Here is an 18810-nt window from a genome sequence, read left to right as displayed (position 1 = left end):
CTGCAGGGGTCCCTCTTATTTTGATACACAGCCAAGAAAATGAGCACGGCTGGGGGTATGCTTTATATGCACTGGATTTCAATATATGGGGGTCATTTTTTTTTTATTTATTTATTTTTACACTCCATTAGGGGACCTAGATTTCCTCTGTGAGGGCAACCAATCAGAGACACCAGCCCACAAGCAGTCTGACTGCAGCCTGTCACAAATGCTGCCACAGAGCTTGAGAGGTGGAAGCAGTGAATATGTATAAGATGTAATTAGCAAACCCAGAAGCAGTGTGACAGCCGAGAGGAAGGTCAGTAAGTATAACTATCCTGCTTTATTCCTTATTTTCTTTCTTATGCAGCCTCCCTAGCCCTTACTAACACTGGTAAGACTAGTAAGTAATCCCCTCATCAAACACCAAACCCTCCCCCCCCCCGCAGCGCATCATACAACACCTTCACTCTAGCCAAAGTCATAATAACGTAGAAGAAAAGTATTAGTGCAACGGTGAACAGTTATTGAACAAAGCCGAACATTGACGATTTTTGAGAAAAGTGCTCGGGTTTTCGAACACAAATCCAAATGGGCAAGGCTCATGCCGAATTTGAGATTGGCAAACCTTTTTTGAACAATTTCGCTCATCTCTACTTTCTATCTACCTGATGATCCTGAGGAACATTGGGATTTTCTTGTTTACAGTCCTGTGGAAGAAGAGGACGGGGACATCTCTCTGGTGTTGTCCTCTCACTGGATAGAACTGGAGGAAACACATACAAGGACTGAATTAATTCTTTACATACTGATAATTATAGGCCGTGTGTATTTAGTCCTGTCTATTACCTGGTGATGTGAGGGGCTGGGGAACCTCCATCATGACGTCCTTGTACAGATCTTTCTGTCCTAAATACTCCCACTCCTCCATGGAGAAATAGATGGTGACATCCTGACACCTTATAGGAACCTGACACATACAATGATACCGTCATCCCCCGATCCCTTCATAGCGTTACTGTATAATGTCCCAGCATTCCCAGCAGTGTCACCTCTCCAGTCAGCAGCTCAATCATCTTGTAGGTGAGTTCTAGGATCTTCTGGTCATTGATGTCCTCATGTATAAGGGGGTGAGGTGGAGGCCCCGTGATTGGGCTCAGGGGTCTTCTCCATCCCTCAGACACAGGGTCCTGACAGCGCTCACTAGAGGTCTTCTTCACTACTATGTAATCCTGGATATGGAGAGACACATTAATAAACCTCACTACAGACATTTCCAGAGTCCTCACCTCTCCAGTTCTGTCCATCTGTTATTCCCATAGATAAGAATGATGTAATGTGACGTCATCAGAATCTCTCACCTCTCCAGTAAGCCGGAAGAGGATCTCTAGGGTGGGATGTAATATCCTCTCCGCCATCTTGTCCCTGTCTCCCTTATAGGGACCTGGATGGGGAGAAGATGAAGATGTAACATCATAAAGATCCCATGAAAGAAATCTCCGGAACTGTTACCGGCTTCATATGATCACTACATCAGGCTTAAATTGTCTCAATCAAGCCTTTGACGGTGTCTGACTCTATCCCTTAGTCATCAATCCAAACGAATAGCCAGTGACACAGCTTCCTACTGGGACCGCGGGCAGGGACTGTAAACCATCAGTCCTTAATCTGACCAGAAATTCTCTGGCAGAATAGACTCTGAAAAGCAGTGTCATTGTAGGTCTCTACTGCATTGATCTTGCGATTTCAGGCAGTAGATCACACTATTATTAAATGTGAATACCAAGCAAATTTGGTTTCAGCACACCTCTCCTTACAGAGCAGACCTCCTTTCTCCAGTTTTAACACACTCCACTCAGCTCCCAATCAGCTGACTGACAAGTGGGCACATGGCCTGGTCCTAGTCATACCTACCCAGGTTTACCTAATCAAGATCTGTAGTGCTAGGATTTAATCCTGTCTTTACAATCTTTCCCACACCCTGCTAAATATGTTTTTTCTACTGGGGCCCAATTATGAATTCTGCTGTGGGGCCCCATGATGTCTATGTACGTCCCTCCCCTTCACTCCTCTTAGTATGTGTTGAACTATGTGTTACTCCATCTTCTTTGTACAATGCTGTGAAATGTTGATTCTCTAGAAATAAAAATTATTATTGCTATATAAGCAAACTTGGTTGCACCCATGCAATTACAGTATCTGCAGAGTGAAATTGGTGATTCGTGCAAATCGAATAACAAGTTGTTCAAACCCTGACAAGTCAATTTTTTTCCAATTCACTAATCTCTGCTTTATTGTAGTCCAAAAAAGGAACCAAGAAATTGGCTGCTGCACCCAACAACGCAAATCTAGAGCTGTACAGGAAGCCAAACAGGTCCGCAATTTTCAAACATGTACTACTTGCAAAAAGATAGAGATATTTGGCATTCGAGTGATCTTTCAGGATGATCTTAAAATTAACTATAACTTTGTCAGGTGAACTTAATGTGACCTTCAGCAATTGTTCAATGTTTCAGTACTTTTTTCACAACTTGTTCTCTAACAAGGAGCCCAACGACACAATATACAACAGATGTTTGATCCATGAATCGCCCAATACTTTTTGGGGTTCAATTAGAATTAGTTTATAAACAGTCCTCCTCATCACGATGTTCACATTTTGACATCATGAGACCATAACGACCCCTACAATTGATCAGCAGCACCTCGCCATAATGAGGCTTCAAACAGGATTCTCTCAGAAGGAAGTGGCCACTGAGCGTAGATTGTCAAAGAGTGTCAGAAGCAGGTTGCAACCGAGATACATAGAGATTGGAAAAGTAATAGAAAGGCATAGAAGTGGACGCCCTTTAGCCACATCGAACACTGATGACAGCTTCATTGTGAACAATGCCTTTCTGTACCATATGATGAATGACACAACTGCAGGCAGATTTAAGGGAGGTGAGAGGCACCCAAGTGTCACAGCACATCATTCAAAACCATTTACATAAATGTGGTGTGCATGCTAGACATTCTGCCAGGCAACCTGATCACACCACCATAGGCCAGCGAGCATGTACCCAGGGTGAGGGACCAGTGGGCCTCAGTGCTGTTCACTGATGAAAGTCGATTCACACTGAGCAGAAATGATAGCCTCCAACCATGTTCGAGCCACAAAAGGAGAGAGCTATGCATCAGTCACTGTTGTAACCAGACAAGCCTTTGGTGTTGGTGGTGTTAAAGTGTGGGCAGGTGTCTCTACTCAATACAGAGCTGTCTTATACTATATGAAAGGTATAGTGACAAGCCCCTTTCACTTGAATAACATAATTAAGCTAGTCATTGTGCTTCATGGATGGCAATGATCAAGCTCATCAAGGTTGCATTATAAGGGATCGGCTGTTGGAGACTGGGGGACCTCAAATGAAGCGGCCTGTACTTTTTCAAGACCTGAATTCCAGGATCAGCTGAGTCACTGTGTATAGTCTCGTAACTCTGTACCCAAGAACTTCAATGATGTGAGGGCCGTCCTTCAAGAGTGGAAAGCCATGTCTCAGGAGACAATAACTCCATTTGTGAACAGCATGAGACAACATTATCAAGCTGGAATTGATGCTCAAGGCCACATGACAAGTTGTCGAGACATTGATATTTTTGGGGATATACTCGCTTTTGTTTCAATAAATTGTTTGAACTGAGGAAATCACAATTGCATGCTTTTAGAAAAATACATAGGTAAGGATGGTTGACCTTGGGGAGATCAACATCTAACACCGCGGAGACACCATCACGTGTTTCTCAAAGCAGTGACACTAGAACAAGGCCCCCTGGGAAAATATGCAAAACAAGAATGCCGCGGAGACACCATCACATGTTTCTCAACGCTGGCAGGAAACAAGCCAGGTCTTTCACCAGGAAGGAACAACCACGGGAAGGGCAGTCTCCAGTCAAGGAAACCGCCTATACCAAAACATGGTATCCATCCACAGACAGCTGTTTCGGGGTATTTGCCCCTTGGAGTAGGAAACTGGCTAGTGGGAGCAATGCCTAGTAGAAGACTACATAGGTAAGGATGGTTGACCTCGGGGAGATCAACATCCAACACCGCGGAGACACCATCACGTGTTTCTCAACGCAGTGACACTAGAACGAGGCCCCCTGGGAAAATATGCAAAACAAGAATGCGTTGAGAAACATGTGATGGTGTCTCCGCGGCATTCTTGTTTTCCATATTTTCCCAGGGGGCCTTGTTCTAGTGTCACACACGTGAAGGTGTCTCCGCGGTGTTGGATGTTGATCTCCCAGAGGTCAACCATCCTTTCCTATGTAGTATTCTACTAGGCATTGCTCCCACTAGCCAGTTTCCTACTCCACACTGATGAGGGGCAAATACCCCGAAACAGCTGTCTGTTGATGGATACCATGTTTTGCTATAGGCGGTTTCCTTGACTGGAGACTGCCCTTCCCGTGGTTGTTCTTTCCCGGTGAAAGACCTGGCTAGTTTCCTGCCAGCGTTGAGAAACATGTGATGGTGTCTCCGCAGCATTCTTGTTTTGCTTCTAGTAAAATGTCCTACTTTCATGATAAAATATCACTGTAGTGTGAACTTTTTACGTTTTCTATAAATTTTACCCAAAAGCCAAATATCCATAACTTTTTGTGAGTAGCACAACTGTCACAATTTTTTACATGGCTGTCTACATCCAGCCTTATCAAACTTAATTTCTACAGCAGGATGATATCAGAAAGGCATTTTATTAAAATTCACACAAAAGCCTCCAGCAAATCCAGGAGAGCACATAAGATACAGAATAACCCCTGAGCTATTACATATGCGTACATTTGCCTCGTTAAATTACATAATTGATCTGTAGTGTTTATGGCAGTTTCCTGTTTTATTTCTTAAAACACTTTGAAGAATCACAAAATCTTGCAACTCTTGAAGTTTTTTTACTCAAGTCACCGTGAGCTCCACCAAAGTGGGCAGAGCATGGACAGGGCGTGGTGAGTGACGCCCCTCCAGAGAATAGTTCATAAGTTCCTCTACTTTGGTGGTGAAATATACAAGAGAAATGTTACTCCAGTCTTGAATGCAGCACAATTTCTGGCAAGGTGCATGCCATAGAGAAGACGTGCAGAATCAATTAATTGGCATTTTCCTCTTAATTAATTTGGCGCATTTTACCTCACCACACCCTTTTATTAAGACTGGCGTCTACAGTGCAAGACTTAATAAAGCAGAACCTACATTTTTAAGCGTAAAATCCACATAAAACATTCCATGTGAACACACTCTGATTAGTGATGGACGAGCACTAAAATGCTCGGGTGCTCCTTACTTGGGTCGAGCAGGTCAGACGCTGTGAAACGGCTCAACTACAGTAAAGAGTATATAATGGAAGTGAATGATTGGGCAGTTCGGCTCTCCGAACATATACAGCCAGCCATAAACAAAGCATTTCTGGGAAGAGGGAAGGTGGGGTTTGTTTCTTTTTGACCCACTACATCCAAAAATATTATTTTAACCTCCAGTGTGAGTCATTCAGAGACTGAAAGTGGCTCTGGGGTGCCTGCTCACATCATGCAGTGAAGCAAGCCTGTGCTTTGTGTTCATTGTTACAGAGACGACACAACCGAGCACTCACAGTTCTCAGCCGAGTATCGTACATACCCGAGCACCCCAATGCTTGATAGAGTATCAAACAGTGGCGAGCACGCTCGCCCAACATGAAATCTAATCAAACATATAAAATTATTATAGAATCTGTGACTTCTCTGCATTTAGTGGTCACTACTCACCTGTGCGGTTATCTGTAGGAATCTCCTCTTTACACCGCTCATCACCCATCACATAGGTCTCTGTAGTATTAATATGGCTCAGATCTTCACCCTGAAAATAATATTGTAAAAGTCACAGACAGATGAAGAAGTCGCGTGAAATGATTCAGAAGAACAGAAAATATCATTAATGAACATGACGACTAAAACTGACAGCAGTAGATATCACAGAGCTGCAGGTCTCCTGTATAATCCAACCTGTCCCCTCCTAATTGTAACCAGCAGTCTCCATAACCAGAAAATTGTGAGAAGATCCAGACAACATCTAATGTCTATGATCAGCTTTATCCTGTCACCTCCACCAAGTATAAACCATACACTGAATGGCCACATTATTACAGACACCATCTAGTAGCGTTGGATTTACTTTGGCATTTAGGAGTTCAGCAATTTATCACATCAAAGATTCCAGGTGATGAAATAGTTCTGCAGGATTACAGGCCCATGGGGACATGAGAGCTTCTTACATTTACTGAAAATTAGATTGAGGAGCTGACAGGCACTGAACACCCCAGTTACAGAAAGTCAGCCCTGCAGCTGGTTAGGGAAAAGTTAGAGATTACATGAATTTTATGGTATGGGTCATTGTCATTCTTCCAAACACTAAGACTTCCCTTTCAAAAAGCTGCTTTACAACGTTCCCAATGACTAGCTAGGTCGTTCTGCAGGTCCGTATCGCTGTTGCGTCGCTTTCCAGGTATGCCTGTTTGAAAGCTCACCAGCGACTCACCAGAGACTTTGTAGCGATCCCGGCCAGGTTGGGATCGCTGGTGGGATCGCTAGAAAGTCTCAGTGTGTAAAGGGGCCTTAAAGAGCTGCTCAAAAGGGGTGAACTTGGTCTATCACAATACATCACTTGGAGATTTGCAGAAACATCGCCAAATGTTATGATGGTGTTGGGTTCTGTTCAGATTGCAGATTATGACACATTGCCTAATGGTTTCTCTGGTGTCTGGGATTAACACAGGCAGACTCGGGTATTGACCTCCTGTATCCTGATTCATAGGCAGTCTAGCAAGAGTTAATCTCTGCTAGTCTGCCTAAACTCCTATACATACTGCACAATGCCCCTGTTTGTATTTCAAAGAAAAGATTTAAAGTGATAAACTCGCTGTTTAGGGACCTGGTGTGGGGTAAAAAGCAGCCTAGGGTGCGATTAGAGACTTTACAAAGGCCGAAAGATGAGGGGGGGGGGGGGGGGTCTAGCAATCCCAAATCCGGAATTGTATTATATGGCGGCGCAATGTCAACACCTCAGGGGCTGGTCTGATCGAGAGAAAGATGGGGGCATTAAAGAAGTGCTGGAATACATAGTGGGTAGCAGTCCATTGGTAATGGGACTAGAGGATGGTGTGGTGAGGATCTTGGGTGGAACGTCTCCTACAATGGCACTTATAAACAAGACCTGGGATAGGCTGAAAAGGGTGAGAGGGGTGACCCGGTTAACTAGGTTTACACCTATCTGGGATAACAGTAATCTCCCGGAGATTCAGAAAATGGGGAATATTGAGGAATGGAGACGCAAGGGTGTAATATACATACATCAGATATTGGACGGAGGAATTGTGAAATCGTTCCCACAGTTACAGAGTGAGTTTCAGTTGCCGGCGTCCGGCTGGCTCCACTACAGCCAATTAAAACATGCGATTGCAGCCCAAGCGGCTAAACAAAGTGTGGCCATACAGACTGACCTGGTACTGGAGTATGTGTGTAAGGGCGGAGGAAGCACTAAAGGGATCATTTCTGGCACGTATAAAGATATATTACATACCTTTCTTTTAGACTACCCAATTAAAACTAAATCTAAATGGGAGGAGGAAGTTGGGACGATAACGGAGGAGGTGTGGGAGAGTATATTAGAGTATGTCCCTAAACTTTCCATGAGCGAACCGGCCAGACTAGCTCACCTATACGTGATTCACCGGGTATATAGGTCTCCTTTACTGATGTTTAAAATGGGGTTGAAAAGGAATTCGGAATGTCCAAGGTGTCAGGGATCTGACGCAGGTATTTTTCATATGATGTGGTCTTGTCCGAGACTGGTCTCCTTTTGGACTAAGGTTATCCACAAGATAGGAAGAACATATGGGTGTGTCCTTCCCAGGGAACCATTGCTATGCATATTGGGATATGTTGAGGAGCTTGGGGTGGAAAATACTATGAAAATTGCCATTGCTAGGCTGCTGTATACGGCAAGAAAGCTAATCGCCAGGTCCTGGATTAAAAAAGACCCCCCGACCAGGGGAGAGTACATTAAAAGGGTGAAATGTATTCTTCAGCTGGAACAGGGAGTGTATGAAAGAAGGGGGAATGTTAGGGGGAGAAGCTATAGTCTCCTTGGCTGCAATGCGAATGGGACGAGTGATGGACCAGTAAACTGGTCTGGGATCAGGATAGCTGTCGGAGACCTCTGATGTGTGTGTTTTGTTTTATTTCTGTTACTAGTTGTTCCTCCTGCACAACGGGATGGTTCTATACTACAGTTGGAGGGTATTCTAAGCGTGTACCAAATGGGATGTAGTATCGGGGAGAAGTGTTGCTGCCGGGGTGGGGAGTTAAAGGGATAATAGATGTGATAAACTTAATTTGGATGTCGATTTGTTATTCTGTTATAATAAAAAAGTATCTGATTTAAAAAAAAAAATCTCTGCTAGTCTGCGTGCTCCTTTGGTCACATGTTGTGGGGAGGCCTATCACATCTGCTCCCCTCCTAATTATGCTATCGTTTATTCTATGTTGGTTAGGGAGGTGTGGTGTCCTAGACTTTCTGGTGAAAGCTGTGCTCATTGCTTGGTGGGGTTTTGGAGTTTACCCATGGTGTTTTGTAGCTTCCTTCCTGCTCTTGTTTTTCGTCCTGAACCTCTTATTGCCTTTACCTTTCTGAGTGCATGCTGTGTGACAGGGTTTTGGTTTTGTCTTGTCTGTCTTTAACTGTGAGGCTTCATTTCACTCCTGTCCTGTCCCTCCCTGGGCGGAGGGGGACCAGATCAAGATTGGTGAGGAGCAGGGCCGGGAAGGAGACTGAGGTCTCTCAACCATGAGGAGTATCTCTGAGGTTAGGTATAGCATAGGGCCCCCTAGCTTGAGGGACAGCTTAGGAACCCCGGTTCACTGCTATCCCAAAGTCATTGTGACACAATACTTAGATAAGCTCTATTGTCCAAACATTCATCAACAGCTATCCGAGGACCCAGGATCAACCAAGAAAACATCCTCTGCACTTTTACACCATCACCAGTCTGAAAGCTTGACACCAGACAGGAAGGATACATGGATTAATTCTGATTGTGCCAAATTCTGACCTCCGATCATCAAGATACAGCAGCAACCTGGATTAATTTCTGTTTCCCTTAGACTACAATGACAACAGAACTGATTGTATTCTGCTATAACCCATCTGTGCTAAGGAACTGCACTGTAATACATTAGATGATCATCATCATTGTATTCAGCTGCAGATACCTAAATGATGAGATGATTACATCCACGAGATCCAATATCACTGTATATTTCTCCATGAACTCACTATTCATTATACTCTGTACATCATTACATGTACAAAACCAGGGAAATTTTCAATATTTCAAACACTGGTCCTGGCTTGTGGTAAGCAGGAGAAAGACAATGAGCAAGATTGCTGATCTAGAAAAATATTTATTAATAAATCCAAAGTGCACAGTGCATAAATAAAGATAATACATGAAAAAATTACACATAATGATGGGGATGGTAAAAAAGAAGGGAATTTTGTTTACTTACCGTAAATTCCTTTTCTTCTAGCTCCTATTGGGAGACCCAGACAATTGGGTGTATAGCTTCTGCCTCCAGAGGCCACACAAAGTATTACACTTTAAAAAGTGTAACCCCTCCCCTCTGCCTATACACCCTCCCGTGGATCACGGGCTCCTCAGTTTTGGTGCAAAAGCAGGAAGGATAAAACTTATCAATTGGTCTAGGGTAAAATCAATCCGAAGGATGTTCGGAGAACTGAACCATGAACCAAAAGAACAATTCAACATGAACAACATGTGTACACAAAAGAACAACCAGCCCGAAGGGAACAGGGGGCGGGTGCTGGGTCTCCCAATAGGAGCTAGAAGAAAAGGAATTTACGGTAAGTAAACAAAATTCCCTTCTTCTTTGTCGCTCCATTGGGAGACCCAGACAATTGGGACGTCCAAAAGCAGTCCCTGGGTGGGTAAAAGAATACCTCAATAACAAGAGCCGAAAAGGCCCTCCTCTTACAGGTGGGCAACCGCCGCCTGAAGGACTCGCCTACCTAGACTGGCGTCTGCCGAAGCATAGGTATGCACTTGATAGTGTTTCGTGAAAGTGTGCAGACTAGACCACGTTGCTGCCTGACACACCTGCTGAGCCGTAGCCCGGTGCCGCAATGCCCAGGACGCACCCACGGCTCTGGTAGAATGGGCTTTCAGCCCTGAAGGAAGCGGAAGCCCAGAAGAACGGTAGGCTTCGAGAATCGGTTCCTTGATCCACCGAGCCAAGGTTGACTTGGAAGCCTGCGAACCCTTACGCTGGCCAGCGACAAGGACAAAGAGCGCATCTGAACGACGCAGGGGGGGCCGTGCGAGACACGTAGAGCCGGAGTGCTCTCACCAGATCCAAAGAGTGCAAATCCTTTTCACATTGGTGAATTGGATTAGGGCAAAATGAAGGTAAGGAGATATCCTGATTGAGATGAAAAGTAGATACCACCTTAGGGAGAAATTCCGGAACCGGACGCAGAACCACCTTATCCTGGTGAAACACCAGGAAGGGGGCTTTGCACGATAGCGCTGCAAGCTCAGACACTCTCCGGAGTGATGTAATTGCCACTAGAAAGGCCACCTTTTGCGAAAGACGTGATAAAGAGACATCCCGCAGCGGCTCAAAAGGTGGTTTCTGAAGAGCCGTTAGCACCCTGTTAAGATCCCAGGGTTCCAGCGGACGCTTGTAAGGTGGGACTATGTGGCAAACTCCCTGCAGGAACGTGCGGACCTGCGGAAGCCTGGCTAGACGCTTTTGAAAAAATACGGAGAGCGCCGATACTTGGCCCTTGAGAGAGCCGAGTGACAAACCCTTGTCCATTCCGGATTGGAGGAATGAAAGAAAAGTGGGTAAGGCAAACGGCCATGGAGAAAAACCGTTATCAGAGCACCAGGATAAGAAGATTTGCCAAGACCTGTAATAGATCTTGGCGGACGTTGGCTTCCTGGCCTGTCTCATGGTGGCAATGACATCCTGAGATAACCCTGAAGACGCTAGGAGCCAGGACTCAATGGCCATACAGTCAGGTTGAGGGCCACAGAATTCAGATGGAAAAATGGCCCTTGTGACAGCAAGTCTGGGCGGTCTGGAAGCGCCCACGGCTGACCCACCGTGAGATGCCACAGATCCGGGTACCACGACCGCCTCGGCCAGTCTGGAGCGACGAGAATGGCGCGACGGCAGTCGGATCTGATCTTGCGTAACACTCTGGGCAGCATCGCCAGAGGAGGAAACACATAAGGCAGTCGGAACTGCGACCAGTCCTGAACTAACGCGTCCGCCGCCAGAGCTCTGTGATCCTGAGACCGTGCCATGAATGCCGGGACTTTGTTGTTGTGCCGTGACGCCATGAGATCGACGTCCGGCGTTCCCCAGCGGTGACAGATCTCTCGAAACACTTCTGGGTGCAGAGACCATTCCCCCGCATCCATGCCCTGACGACTGAGAAAATCTGCTTCCCAGTTTTCTACGCCCGGGATGTGAACTGCGGAGATGGTGGAGGCTGTGGCTTCCACCCACTGCAGAATCCGCCGGACTTCCTGGAAGGCTTGACGACTGCGAGTGCCACCTTGGTGGTTGATGTATGCGACGGCAGTGGCGTTGTCCGACTGGATACGGATCTGCCTGCCCTCCAGCCACCGCTGAAAAGCCAATAGGGCTAGATACACTGCCCTTATTTCCAGAACATTGATCTGAAGGGAAGACTCCATCGGAGTCCAGGTTCCCTGAGCCCTGTGGTGGAGAAAAACTGCTCCCCACCCTGACAGGCTCGCGTCCGTGGTGACCACAGCCCAGGTTGGGGGTAGGAAGGATTTTCCCTGCGATAGAGAATTGGGAAGGAGCCACCACTGAAGTGACGTCTTGGTTGCAAGGGAAAGAGAGACGTTCCTGTCGAGGGAAGCCGACCTCCTGTCCCATTTGCGGAGAATGTCCCATTGGAGCTGCCGTAGATGGAATTGCGCGAACGGCACTGCCTCCATCGCTGCCACCATCTTCCCCAGGAAGTGCATGAGGCGCCTTAAGGGGTGTGACTGACTCCGAAGAAGTGATTGCACCCCTGCCTGTAGAGAAAGCTGTTTGTCTCGCGGTAGCTTGACTACCGCTGACTGTGTATGAAACTCCATCCCGAGGTAAGTCAGTGATTGGGTCGGTGTCAACTTGGATTTCGGGAAGTTGATGATCCACCCGAACTGCTGGAGAGTCGTCAGAGCGACTGTAAGGCTGTGTTGACACGCCACCCGAGAAGGGGCCCTGACTAGGAGATCGTCTAGGTAGGGAATCACCGAGTGGCCCTGAGAGTGTAGGACCGCCACGACGGATGCCATGACTTTGGTGAAAACCCGTGGGGCTGTCGCCAGGCCGAAAGGCAATGCCACGAACTGAAGGTGTTCGTCCCTGATGGCGAAACGCAAGAAGCGTTGATGTTCGGGTGCGATCGGCACGTGGAGATAAGCATCTTTGATGTCGATCGATGCTAGGAAGTCTCCTTGTGACATCGAGGCGATGACCGAGCGGAGAGATTCCATCCGAAACCGTCTGGTTCTCACGTGTCTGTTGAGCAGTTTGAGGTCCAGAACGGGACGGAATGATCCGTCCTTTTTTGGCACCACGAACAAGTTGGAGTAAAAAACGCGACCACGTTCCTGAAGGGGAACGGGGATCACAACTCCTTCTGTCTTCAGAGCGTCCACCGCCTGAAAAAGTGCATCGGCCTGAGCGGGGGGCGGAGAGGTTCTGAAGAAACGAGCCGCAGGACGGGAGCTGAACTCTATCCTGTAATCGTGAGACAGAATGTCTCTCACCCATCGGTCTTGAACATGTGGCCACCAGGCGTCGCCAAAGCGGGAGAGCCTGCCACCGACCGAGGATGCGGTTAGGGGATGCCGAGAGTCATGAGGAGGCCGCCTTGGAGGCAGTGCCTCCCGCGGCCTTTTGGGGGCGTGACTTGGACTGCCACGCATAGGAGTTCCTCTGGCCTTTCTACTGCCTGCTGGACGAAGAGGATTGGGGCTTGGCGGAGGGACGAAAGGACCGAAACCTCGATTGTATTTTCCGTTGTTGAGGTCTCTTAGGTCTGGACTGGGGTAAGGATGAGTCCTTTCCCTTGGATTCCTTAATAATCTCATCCAATCGTTCGCCAAACAAGCGTTCGCCAGCAAACGGTAAACCGGTTAAGAACCTCTTGGAGGCAGAGTCTGCCTTCCATTCGCGCAGCCACATGGCCCTGCGGACTGCCACAGAGTTAGCGGATGCTACAGCTGTACGGCTAGCCGAGTCTAGGACGGCGTTCATGGCGTAGGAAGAAAAAGCTGACGCTTGAGAAGTCAAAGACGCAACTTGCGGAGCAGAATTACGTGTGACAGCATTAATCTCAGTCAGACAAGCCGAGATAGCTTGGAGTGCCCACACGGCTGCAAAGGCCGGGGCAAAAGACGCGCCCGTGGCCTCATAGATGGACTTCACCAGAAGCTCTATCTGCCTGTCAGTGGCATCCTTTAGCGATGAGCCATCTGCCACCGATACCACAGATCTAGCCGCCAATCTAGAGACTGGAGGATCCACCTTGGGACATTGAGCCCACCCCTTAACGACTTCAGCGGGGAAGGGGTAACGCGTGTCAGTGAGGCGCTGCGGCTCGGACCGAGAGGGGCCTGGAGGTGACGATCCAACAGGGGCCAGGGCCTGTGTAAGGACCGGTCTGGACTGCAAAGCTTCTAGTAGCTTGGCAGACCATTTGTCCATAGACTGAGCCATGGATTGTGAAAGTGACTCAGAGAGTTTCTCAGCAAAAGAGGAGAACTCTGTCCCTGGCGCCTGGACAGGGGGAGCAGGGGGGTCTACATGAGCCGAGGGGTCCACTAGTGACCGAGGCTCCGGCTGAGCAAGTGAAACAGGGGTCGAGCATTGCTCACAGTGAGGGTAGGTGGAACCCGCAAGTAACATAGCCCCATAAGAGGTACAGGCCGCAAAAAACCCCTGTGCCTTAACAGCTTTGCTCCTTGTGGACGACATGCTGTTGTCTCCTAGGAGAATGATCACTGAGGGTATATGGGCAAAAACAGGGTATACAGCCCGACCGAACAGAAATATATATATATCTATTCCGGCACCCTAGGGGGGACCAGCACCGGGTGACCGGTGTGGCTTACCGACCGCAAACAAGCGGAGTGTGTGCCTCCAGATTCCCAGCTTTAGGTCCCCTTGGAGCTGCAGAGCTGTTCCTGAGAATCCTCCACCGGCAGAATGCTCAAAAAATGGCTGCCGGAGATCTCAGGGGAGGAGTGGAGCCGTGGGCGGCGCCAGGAAAGTGCGGGAATCTGGGGTCCCCACAGTGATCAGTGAGGGGGGAGGAAACATGCAGGATGCTCCAGCCCTCACATCCGACGTCAGGTCGGCAGTCCCGCCCTTACCCCTGACAGGCAGGCCCGGGGGCGGGATTTTTGCGACTAGGCCGCGATGAAGCCGGGGACTAAATTTGAGACCGCGCCCGACAAGCAGGCACGGTCGGCGCGGAAGTCCGCCGGTCTTCTCAATTCAGCAGCTGCCGCAGCGTCCGGGAAGAAGGTGCACTCCTGCACATTCCCCAGTGGGGACACAGAGTACCTTATAGTTGCAGGGCCCGGTCCCTGAGGTTGAATAGACTCCGGTCCGGCAGATTCCCACAGGGGCTGCGGAGGGAGCACGGTCCCAGCAACTGGATGACCGTTCAGGATCCCACTTCTCCCAGAGCCGCTAAGGGATGGTGAAGGAGACGGCATGAGGTTCCGGCCTTTGTACCCGCAATGGGTACCTCAACCTTAACAACACCGCCGACATAGTGGGGTGAGAAGGGAACATGCCGGGGGCCCCGTGGGGGCCCTCTTTTCTTCCAAACGACATAACTAATATGAGAATGCATGAGTGGATGTGTGCCTCCTTCCACACAAAGCATAAAACTGAGGAGCCCGTGATCCACGGGAGGGTGTATCGGCAGAGGGGAGGGGTTACACTTTTTAAAGTGTAATACTTTGTGTGGCCTCCGGAGGCAGAAGCTATACACCCAATTTTATATTACAGGGAGATTTATGTAAATTGGAGGATTGGGCTGAGAAGTGGCAATTGAAGTTTAATGTAGATAAATGTAAGGTCATGCACTTGGGTAGAGGAAATAACATTTATGATTATGTACTTAATTGTAGAACACTGGGTAAAACAGACACAGAAAAAGACTTGGGTGTATGGGTGGATGGTAAACTTCACTTTAGTGGACAGTGTCAGGCAACTGCTGCCAGGGCTAATAAAATAATGGGATGTATTAAAAGAGGTATAAGTGTTCATGAAAAAAATATAGTTCTACCTCTGTACAAGTCACTAGTGCGACCGCACTTAGAATACTGTGTACAATTCTGGTCACCGATATATAAGAAGGACATAGCTGAACTGGAAAGGGTGCAGAGAAGAGCCACTAAGATTATTAGAGGAATGGGTGGGCTGCAATACCAAGACAGGTTATTAAACTTGGGGTTATTTAGTTTGGAAAAACGAAGGCTTAGGGGGGATCTAATCACAATGTATAAATATATGAGGGGACAGTACAGAGACCTTTCCAAAGATCTTTTTACACCTAGGCCTGTGACTGGAACACGGGGGCATCCGCTACGTCTTGAGGAAAGAAGGTTTAATCATAATCACAGACGAGGATTCTTTACTGTACGAGCAGTGAGACTATGGAACTCTCTGCCGCATGATGTTGTAATGAGTGATTCACTACTAACATTTAAGCAGAGCCTGGATGCCTTTCTTGAAAAATTTAATATTACCAGTTATGTATATTAGATTTTATGACAGGGTATTGATCCAGGGAACTAGTCTGATTGCCGGATGTGGAGTCAGGAAGGAATTTTTTTCCCCATTGGAACTTGTTTGCCACATTGGGGTTTTTTTTGCCTTCCTCTGGATCAACATGTTAGGCTACGGGTTGAACTAGATGGACTTAAAGTCTCCCTTCAACCTTAAAAACTATGATACTATGATACTATGAATTGTCTGGGTCTCCCAATGGAGCGACAAAGAAATATCTGGTACAGACCCAGTAAAACAGATGTTAATTATTTATATAGTAGTCTTACCAATATAATATGTATTATATTATAGTATATGTATAATACAGCCTATCAATATAGATTGAAATACCATAGTGAGTAATCCAAGATCTCAAATGTTTGCCAAGTGGCAACAGAAGAATAACCATTAGCCTGACTGGTCGGAGCACATGCAAAGTTTAGAGAGATCAAGGAAACAATCCAAAACACACCAGTGCCTGTAAGCATGTAAAGGGAGGCATTCAGTAAGACCAAAAAGAATTATTTAAAGAATGTCAAGGAACTAAGTCAAAACAAGGCTTGGCATGTATTTCTGGGACCAAAGAGACCATCTTATTCTATATCTTTGATAGTTTTTTTCTTTTAACGCAATATTATACTCATATAAATTATGAGCTGAAACCCTGTCCGTAACTTCTGAAATAGATGGGATTCTTTCTTCTCTCCAGTTGGTTGCTAATAAATTCTTAATAACTAAGAAAATGTGACAGACAACGTATCTATATTTTTTCTCATATTCTTCTAACCCTATGGAAAGAATAACCGATTCTGGAGTAAGATTTATATCTTTTTTAGTTAATTGCTTTAAGATGTCTCTGACTTCCTTCCATAAGGGTTTAAGTAAAGGACATCCCCAGAAAATGTGGATAAAGGATCCATTTTTCCCACAACCTCTCCAACATAGTGGTGAGTTTTCAGCAGAAAACTTGCACAACTTTAGAGGGGTATAGTACCATCTGGAAAACACTTTAAAATATGTCTCCTGAAGAGAAGCACAGGTTACAGTTGCATAAGTTGTTTCCAGAGCTTGTTTCCAAGTTCTTGTAGATAATTCCTTGTGCAAATCTTTCTCCCAATTATTTAGGTTTAGCTTTTTCTCAAATTCATAATCTTCATTTAGCAAGGAATATATATTACTGGTTTTCCAAATAATTTGGCTTAGTGGATTATTCAATAAATTTATTAGGGGTTTAGGAAGCTGAAATCTAGGTTTTTTGTTTGTAAGAAAATTTTCTATATGGTTTCTGCAGCGATTTGAAGCGCACATGTGCTGTCAAATCGCTGCAGAATAATCAGCAGTTACGTGCGCATGAGCCCATAACTGCAACTTTGCATGTGCTCTGACCAGTCAGGCTAATGGTTATTCTTCTGTTGCCAGTTGGCAAACATTTGAGATCTTGGATTAGGATTACTATGTTATTTCAATCCATATTGATAGGCTATATTTGTAAGACTACTATATAAATAATTAACATCTGTTTTACCGGGTCTGTACTAGATTTTTTTTACCATCCCCATCCTTCTGTGTAATTTTTTCATGTATTCTCTTTATTTATGCACTGTGCACTTTGAATTTATTAATAAATATTTTTCTAGATCAGCAATCTTGCTCATTGTCTTTCTCCTGCTTATCATTAGCCAGGACCAGTGTTTGAAATATTGAAAATTTCCCTGGTTTTGTACATGTAATGATGTACAGAGTATAATGAATAGTGAGATCATGGAGAAATATCCAGTGATATTGGATCTCGTGGATGTAATCATCTCATCATTGAGGTATCTGCAGCTGAATACAATGATGGTGATCAGCTAATGTATTACAGTGCAGTTCCTTAGCACAGATCAGCAATCTTGCTCATTGTCTTTCTCCTGCTTATCATATTCATCATGAGTTGCTGCTAAACAATTGTGGGCTCCTTCCACTTTGGTTTAATCTTTTTGATTTTCTTTGATGGAATTTAAAGGCCCCTTTACACACTGAGACTTTCTAGCGATCCCACCAGCGATCCCAACCTGGCCGGGATCGCTGCAAAGTCTCTTTTGAGTCGTTGGTGAGCTGTCAAATAGGCAGACCTTACCAACGACGCAACAGCGATACGGACCTGCAGAACGACCTAGCTGGTCATTAGCGACGTGTTAAAGCAGCTATTTGGAAGGGAAGTCGCTAATGAAGTCGTTGAAACGGTGTCAAACACACCAATACATGCTGTTCAGCGGGAAACAAAGGACCAAAAAATGGTCCTGAAAGATTTGTAGCAATCAGCAACCTCACAGCGAGGGCCAGGTCGCTGATGCTTTCACACACTGCAATGTTGCTGGGGAGGTCGCTATTGCGTCACAAAACCGGTGACGTTACAGCGATGTCATTAGCGATGTTGCAGTGTGTAAAGGGGCCTTAAGTTTCTCATGGTCCTAGCTAATCTAGAACCAGTGACCATGTTCAAAGTCATTCAGATTAAACAATCTTTATATTCTGAACACTGATCACTTCATTATACGCTGCACTACACGGTCATGTGTAATAGGGTTCACATGGGAGTCTGAAAGTGTCTCTAATAAAGTGTGCATTCAGTGTATAATACTTGTGGACAGAATCGGACTGGCTACCAGAAGGACCTCCAGTAATACCAGTCCTGGCTGCGGTTACCTGGATTGAACTCCAGAGCTCTCACCTGAACCGCAATCACCGGGGAATCAGTTGGCGCTTGCAGCTCAGTCCTGCAAACCCTGAGTTCATTCCAGGCTGCACTCCGGAGCTCAGGTGAGAGCTCCGGAGTTCAATGCTGGTAACCGTGGCCAGGACTGGTATTACTGGAGATTCCTCTGGTAGCCAGTCCGACACTGCTGGTGGATAAAACAAGACTGAACACAAGACCTTCAC

At 46.3% G+C, this 18810-nt stretch overlaps 2 protein-coding genes across 2 annotated transcripts in view; both read right to left on the bottom strand.

The window, feature by feature from the left end:
- LOC142312005 (uncharacterized) overlaps positions 1 to 1420 on the bottom strand; it is a 128642-nt gene extending 127222 nt beyond the window's left edge. Inside the window, exons 1-4 of the mRNA XM_075350880.1 lie at positions 1341 to 1420; positions 1032 to 1211; positions 829 to 949; positions 648 to 745 (exon numbers count right to left, since the gene is read on the bottom strand). Coding sequence (XP_075206995.1) covers positions 648 to 745; positions 829 to 949; positions 1032 to 1211; positions 1341 to 1397 — 456 coding nt within the window. The 5' untranslated portion in view covers positions 1398 to 1420. The remainder of the gene's footprint in view (positions 1 to 647; positions 746 to 828; positions 950 to 1031; positions 1212 to 1340) is intronic.
- Positions 1 to 18810, bottom strand: part of LOC142311975 (uncharacterized) — a 452821-nt gene that overhangs the window by 433474 nt on the left and 537 nt on the right. Inside the window, exon 4 of the mRNA XM_075350843.1 lies at positions 5761 to 5851. Within this exon, the coding sequence (XP_075206958.1) occupies positions 5761 to 5851 (91 nt within the window). The remainder of the gene's footprint in view (positions 1 to 5760; positions 5852 to 18810) is intronic.

Source organism: Anomaloglossus baeobatrachus, chromosome 5 (genome assembly GCF_048569485.1).
Source record: "Anomaloglossus baeobatrachus isolate aAnoBae1 chromosome 5, aAnoBae1.hap1, whole genome shotgun sequence".
Classification (NCBI taxonomy): Eukaryota; Metazoa; Chordata; class Amphibia; order Anura; family Aromobatidae; genus Anomaloglossus; species Anomaloglossus baeobatrachus.
Note: the sequence above shows the minus strand (reverse complement) of the source record. Positions and strands in the feature narration are given on the sequence as shown.